The sequence below is a fragment of the Triticum dicoccoides genome, chromosome 5A (genome assembly GCF_002162155.2).
Source record: "Triticum dicoccoides isolate Atlit2015 ecotype Zavitan chromosome 5A, WEW_v2.0, whole genome shotgun sequence".
Lineage (NCBI taxonomy): Eukaryota > Viridiplantae > Streptophyta > Magnoliopsida > Poales > Poaceae > Triticum > Triticum dicoccoides.
The window spans coordinates 563168320-563183665 of NC_041388.1; the positions used below are offsets into that span (position 1 = coordinate 563168320).

Sequence of the window (15346 nt, forward strand, 5' to 3'; positions counted from 1 at the left end):
GATTGCTGCATGCTAATAATAATTTTAATCATGATTTATTCTGTAAAGTTTAGTCTCGTACCGTTAGTGGGGAGGTGTGGTGTACATGATCTTAACCTTGCTCCTGCCTTAAGTCAAATTTCCCTCATGAGTTGCGTTTGTAGCACGGTCGATTGAAAGGCGGGGACAACTTATGGCTAAAAGGAAAAGCTGATACGTAGCACGCATCAAAGAGAGACTATGACAGCAAAGCTCTTGATCTGTATGCCCTTCTTATTCAAGGTACTTAAAGGTTAAAAAAATCTAAAGATATTTTTATGCACGGTTCTCTCTTCTTCCTCTTCTTTTTTTCTTTGCTTTTTGTCTTCAGTACATTGGCGTGTACACTCATGAGCCATGAATATGGAATTAATAGTATATATATAGTACTAATGTAAACATGGTTCCATACAATCCCGCTTTTAAAACTTCCGAAACACTAACGCCCACACGTGTGGGCGTTTGCATCTCGCCCACACGCGTGGATCCACGTTCGTTTGTGGTTGCATGAATTTTGACATGTTTGTGGTGCCATGTAGGACTGGGCTGGTGTGTGGGCATTCATCCGGTCGCCCACACGTTCGTTTTTATCACACGGAGGGACCGGTGTGTGGGCGTTTAGCAGTTCGCCCACACAGGGGCTGGTGTGTGGGCATTTATCAGTTTGCCCACACGCCCGTCTCCTCTCCCACACTCAAAGCTGCCAGTTGCCATGTGTTTTGCAGGGTACATGGCAACTACCCTAGTGTGCTTGTAAGCAGATGGCAACTCTCTCTTTTACCCGAACATGTCAGTTGCCATGTGTTTTGCAGGGTACATGGCAACTATCCTAGTGTGCTTGTAAGCAGATGGCAACTCTCTTTTTACCCGAACATGTTATTTTGCCATGTCTCTTTATAGTGTTAGTAGGTGGCAACTCCTAAAGTTTTCAAATCATGGCAACTGTAGTAAACCAGACCATATATGGCAACTGCCTAGTGTTAGTAGGTGGCAACCCCTAAAGTTTTTAAATCATGGCAACTATAGTAAACCAGACCATACATGGCAACAGTTGCAGTTGTTCAAAAATGACATCTGGCACTTGACCTGAGATGGCAACTGCAGTTGAGCAACCATGGCAACTGTAGTTCAGCGACATGGAAACTGCAGTTAAACGAACATGGAAGAGAGGTCCAGACCATGAAAACTGCGGGGCGCATGGTGACTGTCAGTCGGGGCGTGCAGGACCATGATGTAGGAGGCTTGACGTACGGACGTGTGGGTGTTATCTATTTCGCCCACATGTAGGCGTGTGAGAGGGACCGGGAGGAAAAAAATGTATGGGCATTACTTGTTTTGCCCACACGTAGGAGTGTGGGCTGATCCTCTTAGACACCACACAAAATGTGTGGGTAGACCCCTTAACACCCACACATGTGGCAGTTATCAGCGTCCTAAAACTTAGCAAGAAAATCACATCGTTCAAGCTTTTCTAAAAAAAAAGTAGACAAACAGCGTATGCATGTAGAAAATGGACAAAAAGCATGACAATATATTTTTACTGTGTGTTAAATACGATCATTTGTGAGTTGTGCAAAAATAAAAATAAAAATACTTTGCTAATTTTCATCCATTGCGTTAGTTGCTTTAGCATCTCCAAGAAAGGCCCTCGAGGGGTCATTTGAGGGCACCCCCTACTTTCTCAGCCCTAAAAACTCTAACATTGCCCTTCATTTCTCAGCTTTGTAAAGAAAATCTTCTTGTTGCACATTTGCTCTATGTGACACCACAATAATTTGAACTATAATATGTCTACGCATAAAACTCAACAATGTTCAAATTCATAATTTTGAACACAAAAAAATCAAATAATACTAGGAAATGTTCATCAAACTACATAGTTCATCCAATGTAGTCGGTGTTTTCAACAAAAATATAGTAAATAAACTACTTGGACACATATCATTACCACGAGTGCTGAAAAAAAGATCATCTTTGAGTTGATCGCTTGTGTTGGCCACGGTCCGAGCCAAGGCTCATGTTTGATATATATTACCTACTGTTGTTTATCATTTTCATGGTTAATTAAAATTGGAGAGGGGCTCCTTCGTCGGAAAAAGGGTCATTTCGAAGTTGATCGTGCGCTTATAGGGTTTTCCATCCTTCTCTAGACATCAAGGAATTCATCTAGCAGTAATGTGATGCAGATACTCCAAAGCCACATAGACTCCCATATCATTGCACTCAAAGTCTTCATTTTGACCCACACTCGCTCTCAATGACAACACAAACAACAGTGCAGACAAGGAGGCGATGCCGTAGCGACTTGCACCTTGTAAGGCTGGGGCACAGTGCAGGAAAACATGGAGAGCCGGAACAGCGAGAGGGTGGCAGACCTCGGTGACGCTGGTGGAGGGAGACGGTCGGCACCGCCTGGATTGAAGGGCGGGGTGGCGAAATCGGGCAGAGGAGAGGGGTGGGATCCTGGAGGGAGGAGGTTAGGAGGATGGAGTAGGGCGGCCTTGAACTAAGGGCTTGGAGGATTATTATTTTTGGATCCTCGGTTATGAATGTTGTAGGGGTTGATTTGCAAAAAAAAATGTAGTAGGGGTTATTGGAGTTGATTTTTGTCCTTAGCCCTCAAAAAGTGATTTGAGGGGTGGAGTAGGGGCCTCTTGGAGATGCTCTTATCTTCTGCTTAACATGGCAAAACTGAGATAGAGCCATTGACCGCCCATGAATCAAGGATATGATTAGTAATATGGTTGGAAATTCTAAGCTAAACATTGTTCACGTTGATCCTGATATTGAAACTTAGCAAGAAAAAAAAACGCATGTTTTAACTTTCAAAAATGTGCATGGCAAGGGATATATTCTCTTACCTTTTTGTAGGACAGCCGATGCTCCATGTGTATTGTCTTCTTTTACGCTGCACCGGCTAATTGATAGAGTGCTCTACATTGTGTGTACATATAGATATAGTGATGCGGCGCAAATGTAACATGTGGGGTGCTATATGCACAAGGTACAATTAATTGATTACTTATGAATGAAGACATCTTAATTATCCTAGAATTAAAAGGAAATGGCCATAAGTGATAAGCATATTCAAATTAAAATGCTGATATAAATGTCTCGGTTATGCAAATGTGCTCCTTATATTGACCTTTTTTAAGCTACAGCAGACAGCCGCACAGCTACTCTGCAAGGTGATTACCTTGTTGGATATTTATAGCTCTCTGAGTTATTTCCCTTTTTTGGTTCTTTTCATATTTTAACAAACTGATTTGTGTGCATGGTATGGTGTAGATCAAGGCGGGACAGTGTGTCTAGTTTCCATTACCTAAAAGATGGCATGCATGTAGAAACCATAATGTGGCAGCCTAGATGGTAGTAGGGGTACTGTTTAGATAAACCATCATTCATCACTGAACAAAAACGTGATATTCCCTAACAAGATCGCAGACACATATATAGCCAGAGTCCATATGATACAACTGATTCGGTGTTGCTTTGTACATTCTCTCTTCCTTCCTCTTCCTTTTTGTATGTAGAAGCTACCGGTGTACCCACATTCTTGATCCAACTCAGCTCACTACAACCAGTGTAGCTGCATTTCGTCCATGGAAATTAATATGCCTCAGTAGCGATGGATGTCGTTATTTGAACACTATAGTTGTGTTATATTAAGTTATATATGTGTACTAAAAGCATCCGCATCCCTAGATGTTAAGCAGAAGCTAAAGGTGAGAGAAATTGTTTAGCACTAGTGTTAAAGGTTTAGCACTAGTGCTAAAGGATGCATGTGAGGTAGATGCTAAGATCAAAAGCTTAGCACTAACGCTAAGCTTAGCACCCAATGCTAAGCTTAGCAAAGTATGTTAAACTAATAGCTTGTGTGCCAATCTTTAATTTGAATGATAAATTTAATATATTTAGCACCTTCAAGTGGTGCTAGAGGATATGGTAAAAAAAACACTTATCGAGGTGAATGAGAGAGAAAGTTGACACACTTATCAAGGCTGAAATCTATAATTATTTATAAAGATGCGGATGATCTAAGAAATCGACCAGTGGCCCCACAATGCACATATATATTTAAAAACATAAAATGTGTGTAAGTGACATCTAAATTAACGGGGGCATGTTCAGCTTTTAACTCTCGAATCGAGAGAAAGATGGTGTGTTTACCGAGGCTATAGGTGTTTATAGGGTGTGGATGCTCAAACAATGTAGCAATGGCTTCACACATTGTACATGTATAAACATGTACTCAGCTTGTTAACTGTTGGACCGAGATTATGTAATATAATTATATAAACCATTTATTAAAGACTTGATATTTTGAAAACCTCAATAAAGACATGACATATAGTGGACACTGTCTTGGTAGTTTTATTTCAGCAATGGAGTAATCTAGTCACTCGCAGAAAACTTGATCCATTCACTTGCCAGGATTGGAGAGAGAGAGAGAGAGAGAGAGAGAGAGAGAGAGAGAGAGAGAGAGAGAGGGAGAGAGAGAGGGAGAGAGAGAGAGAGTTACACGTCTAGACTCTAAGAGAGAAATGAGGGGCGGTCGGGCGCCGTGTAAGGAAAAGGATGAAGCTTGCGAGGGAATCTGGAAAAGAGGAGGTAGCTAGTAAAGGTGGCTCCCATCCGATCGATGAAAATCTCGAGGGGAGGACGACTAGTGTGCCTCCTACCCCAGCCGACGACGATCGACCCAGAGGAAGAGAAAACCTACTTATAAGGGCAGCTAGCCGCCCGGTAAAGGCAGCAGCAGCACCCTCCTCCAACCAGCAGGAGCAGAGAAGAAGAAGCAAAGTGCGCGTCTTGCTCCTTGGCCGAAGCAGCTACCAACCTAGCTGCCGCAGCCCGGAGCACGCAGACGCCGTCGTCGATCGCCGGGGTATGGCGCCGGTGGGTCTGCCGCCGGGTTTCCGGTTCCACCCGACGGACGAGGAGCTGGTGAACTACTACCTGAAGCGCAAGATCCACGGGCTCCACATCGAGCTCGACATCATCCCGGAGGTGGACCTCTACAAGTGCGAGCCATGGGACCTCGCAGGTATGATCGATCGATTTGAATTCGCATGTGATCTCGCCTACGTGAACTGATTGATGAATTACACCATCCGTCCTCATGGCGCGTGCAGAGAAGTCGTTGTTGCCGAGCCGTGACCCGGAGTGGTACTTCTTCGGGCCGAGGGACCGCAAGTACCCCAACGGCTTCCGGACCAACCGGGCGACGCGGGCAGGGTACTGGAAGTCCACCGGCAAGGACCGGCGCGTCATGACGCAGCAGCACCACGGCGGCGGAGGAGCCGGCGGCGGCGCCCGGGCAATCGGGATGAAGAAGACGCTGGTATACTACCGCGGACGCGCGCCGCAGGGGGTGCGCACCGATTGGGTGATGCACGAGTACCGCCTCGACGACAAGGACTCCGAGGACACCATCGCCATCCAGGTACGTATAATTGATCACCTTCGTTCTCTCTAGCTATATCATATCTCTCGTCATGAGCATGCTGATCGTCATCTCCTTCTATGCATGGAAAATTAGGGTTCTTTTTTAGGAATTGGAAGTTAGGGCTTTGAGAAAATTTTGATCCTTTTCTTTTGTGCTGGCCGGCCGGCCGGCCGGGCAAAGAAAATTTCTGCTTGCATCCCAAATGGAAGGCGTAAAAATTTCCTGAGAGGATTAAAACATGGCTTTCTATCACGTCTGTAAAACGGTACGAGTACTGGTAGTAGCTAAGTATGGGTCGGGTCACTTTGCTTTCATCCAGCTGATGAGACAAACATGTAGGCCTCGCCTCGCTGTCCAAAAAATTCAACTAACAAAAGTAAAAGCCGGGGCCTTAGCATTAGTAGTATTAATTTGTTCTTTCTCCAGCGACGTTCTTTGTTCTAAGAGAGTAGTACGTACTCTACTCTACGTGTTAACCATGCATGCTGCGCTGCGTTCTCTTTATTTTGGTGAGATGAGATTAGAGCAGTCTGCACTGATCATGAGGCACTAAAGGGCCTTAACCAAAGCTACAGAGCAAGCAAAGCAAAGCAAGCCCTCATGCATCTTGGCGCGAGATAGCAGCTCGTGTCATGGCCATATGCATGTCGGCGTCCTCCCGCGCTTTCCGCTTTATTCCGTGCTGAATCCCATCATCATCCTCGCACCCTTCTGATTCTTCCATGGCCGGCTAGTCTTCTTATTTCTTCTCCCGCTTTGCTTTGATCATCGATCGGCCTCTTTTCTGATTAACAATCAACAAGAATGTATACAACCCTATGATGGCACTCTGATGGGTCAAATTGCCCAAAACCCAAGGCCTATTGACTAGTAATTGGCAGAAGTAACTGCACATGAGATAATCATGCATCAGTGTGTGCATAAACTTTCAGAAAAGACTTGAGAAACCACAATAGCAGATGGATCTTGTTTTTGCTTTTTCCTATCATGAGTTAATATACCATGCATGGTGGATGGATCAGGATACCTACGCGCTGTGCCGGGTCTTCAAGAAGAACGCCATCTGCGCCGAGGTGGAGGAGCTGCAGGAGGGGCAGTGCAGCATGGCACTGCTCGAGGGCGCCTGCCAGCAGCTGCTCGCCAGCAGCCGCACTGCCGGACAGGAGTACTACCAGACCCCGTCGCCCGACGTGCCCGCAGGGTCCACCTCCGGCGGTGCTGACGCCGACGCAGACGACGAGGCAGACAAGGACGACTCCTGGATGCAGTTCATCTCCGAGGACGCCTGGTGCTCCAGCACCGCCGACGAGGAGAGCACCTCCTGCGCCGGCTGATCATGCATGCGGCCGGAGAGCTTCTTCTGTCGGTGGAAATAATCCTCCTGATATATATACCTATATATTTTTTCCTTTTTCTTTTTATGATCGGTGCTGCTGGCAATTTATCAATAATCACCGAGTGTTGAAGGTGAAAGATTAAGCAGTAATAAGGTATATATAATCCTTTTGGGTTCCATCTTCCAGCGTATTGCTGGGAGTTTGGGTAACCGATCGATCGATGCTGGCCTCAAGGTGAAGGCTGTAATCCTTCCTGGAGATGAACTCATAAGGAGGATTTATATTTATATGATGATGATAGGAACAATCAGACTTCATTTGTGTTTTCTTCGTCTTCTGTTCATGCTTTCCTTGGTGTTCATATGTATTATTATGCTTCTCGATTGGAGGCTCTTTTTTTTCTCCTCTTGCTGTGAAAAAAGAAAGAGTGAGGCTATGCCATTCCATAGCATACATAGTTGTTGTGTGCCTCCGTGTATGTCAATAGAATTGAACAAAAATGTAACTGTTTGTACCTGCCTGCTCAATTTGCATATATCTGCTCCAAACCTGGCACCTGGTTCTTATTGCCTGAGTAAATCCGTCATTCATTTGTTGATCAATAAATAAGAAAATAAAATTGCAACTAAAGTATGATTTTGGCAACCAAATTTGTACCGTACATTGTTTACATATATATTACATAAGTAAAATAGACCAAGCATATAGATATGAAAAAACATTTTTTCATACTTCTTGAATCATAAAATAGATATCTCACAGTAAACCATTTTACTTTCTTTAAATGTATCTTCAAATGCTGAAAACCTACCTTTTCTTTAGAATATCACATGCAAAGCACTATATCCTGTAAACATGGAAAATCCTATGCAGCAGGATCCGTTACATGCTTGGATTGCAAGGCATGCATCAGTACTGACGAAGAAGCTTAATTGAACACTTCTGTGCACAAAAACGTTGAAGAAATACTATTCTAGATCAGAGGTTACCACATGCTGTTACCAGTAGCCCTAGAATGTCAATCAGAATCCTTCTCAAGTCAATAAATATAAGCTCGGAGCAGCTTTTTACTCTCAGTAAACATACAGGTCTAGGACTGTATTTTTCACAAAACCGTGTACTGCAACAAAGTGTTACCCGAGTGGTGCTCCAATAACATCTCTTTTTACCACATGGCCAGGAAAGCTTCTATGCAGATCTCAGGCGAAAACACTAATGATGTATCATCTTTCTGGGCATCGTTCCGGCCTCGCTGGTACCAGAGAAGACAGAACTAAAGTTCTGCAGTCTACCTTATGTGTGTCTTCACCGTGAATCTTCGCTGCAAGCGTGTTGCCTCTGAATCTTTTTCAGAATGGCCCAGCAGGTCGATAGTACCCTTGAACCGTTTCGCCGTTTGGATAGTCACACCAACTGCAAAGTAATTTGCAAATCTACATTTAGAAACAGAATTTGCTTTAGACCACACTTCTTTTCGTGTAGAGAATTGGGTAAGGCTACTCGCTGGCCTCTTTACATGCGACGCCATCTGCTTCATTGGCATTGTAGAGTTGGAGGAGTTTAGGAGAAAATTACAGCCAGTTTTTTAACAGATCATTTATCCCCTTCAAAATAAGGTTGCAGTACACATAAATATTTCTTGCATTGAGACTGATCATTTGATCTTACTAATCGAACGGCTTCCATTCAAGAAAGAGAGGATCTAGATCATTGCCGTTGATTTCTATGTATTGTTGAACACAAGGAGCTTTCTAATCAACTTATGCTTCTGGAGGCATTTGTATGCTCAACTAGAAATGTGATGATCGAATGCACTCAATTACTCCTTTCTCGGAATCTAAAGCTAAAAGTTTTGTCTGATCTAGATGGCTGAATGGCTAGCAATGCAAGCTCATTGACACTATAGGGCCTCATGGCTACATGAACCTTTCCTTTTCCCTTCTGAAACTTTCTGTTTTGCAATGCTGATCCCAAGACAGATGCATGTGGCATAGCTCCCCACCCTTGTCTTTAGTCCTCTTCTTCTCTACGACACTTCAAAGAGGCTAAGCTTGTGAGGCACAAAAACAAGTTCAGTGGGCAAAAGAACATGATCTAATGCAAGGTCCAGGCAGGCGGCATCGTGACAGCTTTCTCATCCTGGTACAGCGCCCCTCCACGACCTACCAGCATTGGAGATCATAAAAGTGTGTTATCCAGATAAAAAACAGAACAAAATTTAAAAGAAATGAAAAGAAGATCCTTCGGTGCTGTAAGACGTCCAGAGCCTGCTTGTGTGAGAATCCTGGAAAGAGAGACACGGCTACTTGTAGGGCAGGCTTTGAATCATTTCACGGAGGGGCTAAAGAGCGCAGCAGCTGGACACGGTAGGGAAAGCCAAAGGGGAAAGACAAAGAGAAAGATCAGCAACAAAGGAGGAGGCGAACCAGGAGATCATGGCGCCGGTTGGTCTCCCCCCAGGCTTTAGGTTTCATCCAACTGATGAGGAGCTTGTGAACTATTACCTCAAGAGGAAGGTCCATGGCCAGAGCATCGAACTCGACATCATCCCAGAGGTAGACCTCTACAAGTGTGAGCCTTGGGAGCTAGCAGGTAACCTGAAAAATTAAACTCTGTTGTGTTGTTCATCCTGTTGTCTAACAACTGCTGAGTCCTGATTGAACTTGGGATATGTTCTTTGTTTTGGAAGAGAAATCGTTCCTGCCCAGTAGAGACCCTGAGTGGTACTTCTTTGGGCCAAGGGATAGGAAGTATCCAAATGGATGCCGGACGAACCGAGCAACTCGAGCAGGATACTGGAAATCGACCGGCAAAGATCGATCCATCAACTACCAGAAGAGGTCAATCGGTATGAAGAAGACATTAGTCTTCTACCAAGGCCGAGCTCCTCAGGGGATCAGGAGCAACTGGGTCATGCATGAGTACCGCATCGAGGAAAGCGAATGCAACAACACCATGGGGGTTCAGGTTACTCCTTCATCCTCCTCTCCTCACTTTCAGTATCAGTTAAATCATTGTGTTTCTGCTGCATTTAGTGAGCTCAGGATGCAGTTCATGGTACTAAAATCCAGCCAATCTTGTAGTAATCATACCTTGGAAATATGCATGATTTTAGAGATGTTGTCTTGCTAAAATAATTTTGTTTTGATTATAAACAGAAAAAATAAAATTGACAATAAAAGAGGGAAAAATTAGCTAGGGCATACGCAGTTCAGGAAAACTACGTTGTTTATGCATGGAGTGCATGAAAAGCTAGGGTTCTTATCTCTTTTTCCCCGGCCCATATCCATCAGCATAAAGTATTCCTTGCTTCCATAGACCATAGATACTTTACAAAGTACAGCAGAAGTTCTTCTAATGGGGTCACACATGGTGCACTTTTTTGGTGCTCTTGATAAGACAAATGTAACATCCAATCCTTGGTTTCTGAATTGAAACCATACTGTGTGACTGCATAAGGGGTGCCACCACCGCCTCATGATCCAGAGTACACATAATCTAGGTCTTTTGCATGTTGATGCTACCTTAAAGCTTAGACATCCTTCGGTGTGGCCCAGTGCTGTGTCGGTGGCTTTGCACTTTATTCTCCATGTCCCACTCCTACTTTACTTGTTAGTAAAACTGAACATAAACTTCTGATCCCATGTTAACTGTAGATTAGATGGGAGAGCAGAGCACAGCAAACTTGCTAGCTAAAAATTGTGCATACTGGGCCATCCATTTCACATTTCTGTGACTGTTTATACAGTAATAGTGCAGTACTATTCAGAGTTTGTGCATCGCTTTATGTGACAACTAAATTTGGTTACATTTAGTCCAAACGTAACACAGCAAATACCCCACAAAAAACTGTTTATAAGTGTGGATGGTTGATCATATTCTAAGAGACTATTAGGCTGCAGCATACTGCAGTCAGCACTGAACTTGCATATAATTTCCTGCTGCACATAATGCTGAATTCTCTAGAGATTCATTCCCAAAGATTGGTAATAAACAAGGTTTATTTAGCTAGAAACCCAGAATTCTATCATGAAAAGCCAAGTAGCTAATGATAAGCCCTACAAAAGAGAACAAGAAAAAAAAGCAGGATGCGAACCCCGATCCAGCACATGTATGAACATAGAATGTTATTTGAACGTATAGATATAGCACATGTACCAGAGCAGCAAAAGTCCCCAAGACAATGAAGCAGCAGCATCTACACAGTTTATAAGTTTGCAGATGTAACACAGATATTCTATTATCAGAACGCAAATAACTAATTGTGAGTCTTACAGAAAAGAAAAAAAAACAGGACACAGACCCCAATCCACCGCGTATAAACATAGAAGGGCCTTCCAATGCATAGATATAGCACATTAGCGCATGTAACAAAGCAGGAAAAATCCCCAAAATAATGAAGCAGCGTAATAAATACAGTTTAAGTTTGCAGCTGTATATTGTTCAGTAAAGCAGAAAGGTTAGAATGGCATTTTTACATCCATATGATTCAAATTATAAAGGTTAGCATGGAATTAATTTTCCATCCATGTGCTCATGATTCGTCCAACATAGAGACAGTTAGTTTCATGTGAAAGCAAAAAAAGAAAGGAAACGAGGACTGGTTGTTCATCTTTCTTGTTCTTCTACAGGACTCCTATGCGCTATGTCGGGTTTTCAAGAAAAATGTGCCGGCTGGTGAATTTGAAAAACAAGGGGAATGCAGCTCATCACAGGCTAAAGGAAATCAAGAACAGGTTACAGACTTTGAGGATGCTGGAGAGTCCTCAACTGCAAACGAGAATGACAAAGACAATTCTTGGATGCAGTTCATAGTGGAAGACCTGTGGTGCAGCAACAAAACCAAGTAATGAACTAGAGAATGCAGCTTGCTCAACATGATCTAACCAGAAATTCCAGCACTAGTTACACTGTGTATCTTTGTATATGTTTGATAAAAACACTTCTCACTTTGGACAGTATGAACACTTAAGTTTGGACTCTGATTCTTGATGTAGGCTTATACTTTTCTTCTTTTGGTAATGTAATATACAAATGGGCTACTTTGTACTCGAAGTCTTCTTTTACCTGTATCTACCATCCAATGCAATGATTTATAGTGAAAGCACTAATACAAAAGGCAGAAACGTAGTTTAATGTATCTTATTCTGTGCACAGTTTTCATGTTCCAAAAATTTTGTAATATCAGTTTATAATGATTTTAAGGGTATCAGTCTCAAATGTAAAGAGACCAAAGCTACTAATACCATTAGCAATCACCATTACGAACTAATCAAATTCAACTCGGAAATGTAAGGTGCCAATATGGTAGTGAATCGTTCTTATTAATGTTTAAAGGTTCCTGAGTTGCAAAATGTATACAAGTGGTGCAATTGTCATGTTCGTCAATAGCCTGAGCTCGTGTGAAATAAAGAATAGCGTAAGCTACATACAGTTTTCAGACTGTTTTCCAGATGTAGGTTCTAACTAGAGCTGTTTAGATATCATTGTACTCACTTGGCCATTTCAAGGCTGAAAGCTTGAAATCTCCGCATTCAAGTTATCATAAAATCCTTGAATACATGGCTGCATGGGTTGCTGAAAACCAAACACAGAACCCATCGACCTTTATTTATGCGCCTTTAGCACCATAATGTGTCATATATTTTCATAGCGTCTGCCTCTGAATATGTTCAGTTCATATGCATTTTCAGCCAAAGAAACAAGATGGTTAAATGGTTATTCCAATTCAAAAAGGTGTCAGGTAGTCAAAATCTACTTTTAGCCGAAGAAAATAGCTGCCTCTTACCACAATTTAAAAAGATGTTTCACAAAGTCAACATCTATTTTCAAAATCAGGCAAAGAAATCAGTTGCTTCCCATCCCAATCCAAGGCTAGCTAGTAATTGTTCATATACTGTATCATAGTACTCGTATCATTTCAAGGCTGTGAAAGCCAGAGATCTCAGCACCCAGACAATAACAAATTCCTCGGATATATGACTACATGGGTAGCTGTAAACCAAACCCAGACCCCATCAACCTAATGCTTGCATTTTGCGCCTTTAGGTCCACACTGGTTCATGTTTCTCCATGATGAATTCAGTTCATACATCTTATCAGCCAAGGAAATCAACTGTGTTCTTACCAGTTGCCACCATCAAAAAATATGGGTCGGGTTACTCAGGTAGTCAAAATCTAATTTCAGCCAAAGAAACCAGCTGCTCCTTGTCATAATTCAAAAGGTAGTCCGTTGGCCGATGTCCATTTTCAAGAACAAGCAAAGAAATCAGCTGGTTCTTATCACATTTCAGAATGTTATCAGCCAGTCAACACCTATATTTTAAATAAAAAAGGAAATGGCTGATTCACATCACAGTTCAAATGGTCAGGTCAGCTACTCAGGTCTCTGGGGTAGTCTTTTGTTTTAAAATATTTTTGGAATTCCACAAAAAAATGTCCTGATTGGTAGTGCATCCAAATTGCAACCGATAAAGCTGGTATGAACTACCAAATCGAAGCTGTGGCTGATCATGACAACTTTTGCAAAGACATCGAGATGGTAAAGCAGATCTGTACCGGGAGGTCGCGGGAGCAGCAAAGTGGATCGATTCGGGGCAGAGGCGAGCACGCGATCCCAACTCCAGGGCCCCCCATGGCGGCGGCCGCGTTCCACCGCCGCAGCACGACCGCCCTCATCCCCGCGGTCAGCGGCGACCTCGGCTCCAATCTGTTTCAAAGCAAGAGACATGGGGCGTGAACGAACGAAGCAGGCAACGAGAACGCAATGCACCTCGGGTGTTCGACGAAATGGCTGGGTGGAAACAGGTTTTGGGTTGGGGCTCGTACCTGCGCCGCCGCCGTGCCGGTGAAGACAAGCCGTTCCATTCTCCGGCTGGGTGGATCGCCGTCTGCAGTTGTTACTCGACGGATTTTGAATCAGCTCGGATGAGTGGGCGTGCAGAAAAATTCAGAGACAGACAATGGAGATTAATTCAGAGAGGGACAAACAGCTCGAAGGAATTTCGCAGTTCAGAGGTGTTCAATGCAGAAGATTTGGGGGCAAAACCGAGTCGATTTGGGGGCAGAAAATTTTAGAGTACAGGGATGTGAAATCGGCCAGCGTATTGCAAAATACTGAAACCGTACTCAAGAGATGCAGAGGAATTCGGGGGTAAGCTACTGCAATTTCCATTCCAAATTTCTTCCAGTACAACATCAGCTCACAAGACGGGAGCAGACAAACACCAGCGACATACAAGGAGAACCACGAACCCTAGACAGCAACTAGATAGATACCACTACTCTGCCGGACGGCGGCGTCGCGAGCTGGCTGGGCCCTCGGCCTAGCCGCCGAATCCGTAGAGGGTGCGGCCCTGGCGCTTGAGCGCGTAGACGACGTCCATGGCGGTGACGGTCTTGCGGCGGGCGTGCTCGGTGTAGGTGACGGCGTCGCGGATGACGTTCTCGAGGAAGATCTTGAGCACGCCGCGGGTCTCCTCGTAGATGAGCCCCGAGATGCGCTTCACGCCGCCACGCCGCGCAAGACGGCGGATCGCCGGCTTGGTGATGCCCTGGATGTTGTCGCGCAGCACCTTCCGGTGGCGCTTGGCGCCGCCCTTGCCCAGCCCCTTGCCTCCCTTGCCGCGGCCCGACATCTTCTCTTCTCTCCGGTGGGATTGGCTTGGATTGTGTTTGGTGGTGGGTGATGAGATTGATGGTGGTGGAGTGCGCGGCGAGGTGGGATTTATAGCCGCGGGGTTTGGGGAGAGGGGAGCGGCCAGGATCCGCGTGATGCGGGGCGCGGGCCGTCGGATGAGAGGTGGACGGCGAGGAATGGGGGAGGAGGGGTGGCGCGGATCGGTGACGTGGCGGGGAGGTGTGCTTTTTCTGTGAGGACGAGGCGGGGTGCGGGAGCGCGAGGAGGGAGTGAATCTCGTTTGGGTGGATGGCGGGCGGGCCCGCGTGGTTTTCGGATGGATTTTTGCGCGGGGTGCTCGTTGCCGCGAAGTTTTGGATGCGTTTTTGCGGAGACTGTCGGTGTGGACGTGGCCAGTGAGCTGTGAGTGAGCGGGAATGTATCTGGTGTACCGGGGTAATTTGTGCTATCGGTGCACCGGTCGTCCGTTGCATATTAAAAAACATTTTAAAAAATCCGAAAAAAATTTAGTGCATTGACACAACATCAATGTATGTTGTCATAAAATTTTAATTCAATATTTGAAATATTGCTCGAGATAAAAAATAACAAATTTGACACGGAATAGTACGTAACACAAGTTGGGCTTCAGTTTTGGCCCATTAGCACATTGAGGTCAAATTTATCATTTTTGTATCTTGAGCATTGTTTTGAATTTTGATTTGAATTTTTATGACAACATACATTGATGTTGTGTCGATGCACTCAATTATTTTCGAATTTTTTTGAATATTTTTGAATGTGCAACGGGGTCCGGTGCACTGGTAGCACAAATTATCTTGGTGCACTATATACGTTCCCGTGAGTGAGCAGGCCACGGAACTGGTTTGAAGGCGTAAACTTGGTTACGACGAGCGCGGATGG

At 44.3% G+C, this 15346-nt stretch overlaps 3 protein-coding genes across 3 annotated transcripts; 2 read left to right on the forward strand and 1 right to left on the reverse strand.

Moving 5' to 3' along the window:
• The first annotated feature begins 4785 nt into the window (after window positions 1-4785).
• LOC119302835 (NAC domain-containing protein 86-like) lies at window positions 4786-7121 on the forward strand. The gene is made up of 3 exons (XM_037579874.1): window positions 4786-5065; window positions 5154-5464; window positions 6490-7121. The coding sequence occupies exons 1-3, from the start codon at window positions 4909-4911 to the stop codon at window positions 6799-6801; spliced, it is 780 nt and encodes a 259-aa protein (XP_037435771.1). The 5' UTR covers window positions 4786-4908; the 3' UTR covers window positions 6802-7121.
• A 2065-nt stretch (window positions 7122-9186) lies between these two features.
• Window positions 9187-11900, forward strand: LOC119302836 (NAC domain-containing protein 86-like). Its single transcript, XM_037579875.1, has 3 exons — window positions 9187-9396; window positions 9494-9771; window positions 11436-11900. The coding sequence occupies exons 1-3, from the start codon at window positions 9240-9242 to the stop codon at window positions 11652-11654; spliced, it is 654 nt and encodes a 217-aa protein (XP_037435772.1). The 5' UTR covers window positions 9187-9239; the 3' UTR covers window positions 11655-11900.
• A 2050-nt stretch (window positions 11901-13950) lies between these two features.
• Window positions 13951-14513, reverse strand: LOC119302837 (histone H4). Its single transcript, XM_037579876.1, has one exon. It carries the CDS (start codon window positions 14439-14441, stop codon window positions 14130-14132), a length of 312 nt encoding a protein of 103 aa, XP_037435773.1. The 5' UTR covers window positions 14442-14513; the 3' UTR covers window positions 13951-14129.
• Window positions 14514-15346: the final 833 nt, after the last annotated feature.

Bases quoted from the DNA above. Each gene is read 5' to 3' on its own strand.
- LOC119302837 (XM_037579876.1), bottom strand. From the start codon at position 14,441: ATGTCGGGCCGCGGCAAGGGAGGCAAGGGGCTGGGCAAGGGCGGCGCC.
- LOC119302835 (XM_037579874.1), top strand. From the start codon at position 4,909: ATGGCGCCGGTGGGTCTGCCGCCGGGTTTCCGGTTCCACCCGACGGAC. The intron at 5,066-5,153 runs GTATGATCGATC...TGGCGCGTGCAG, and splicing joins CGAGCCATGGGACCTCGCAG to AGAAGTCGTTGTTGCCGAGC. The intron at 5,465-6,489 runs GTACGTATAATT...TGGATGGATCAG, and splicing joins AGGACACCATCGCCATCCAG to GATACCTACGCGCTGTGCCG.
- LOC119302836 (XM_037579875.1), top strand. From the start codon at position 9,240: ATGGCGCCGGTTGGTCTCCCCCCAGGCTTTAGGTTTCATCCAACTGAT. The intron at 9,397-9,493 runs GTAACCTGAAAA...TTGTTTTGGAAG, and splicing joins TGAGCCTTGGGAGCTAGCAG to AGAAATCGTTCCTGCCCAGT. The intron at 9,772-11,435 runs GTTACTCCTTCA...GTTCTTCTACAG, and splicing joins ACAACACCATGGGGGTTCAG to GACTCCTATGCGCTATGTCG.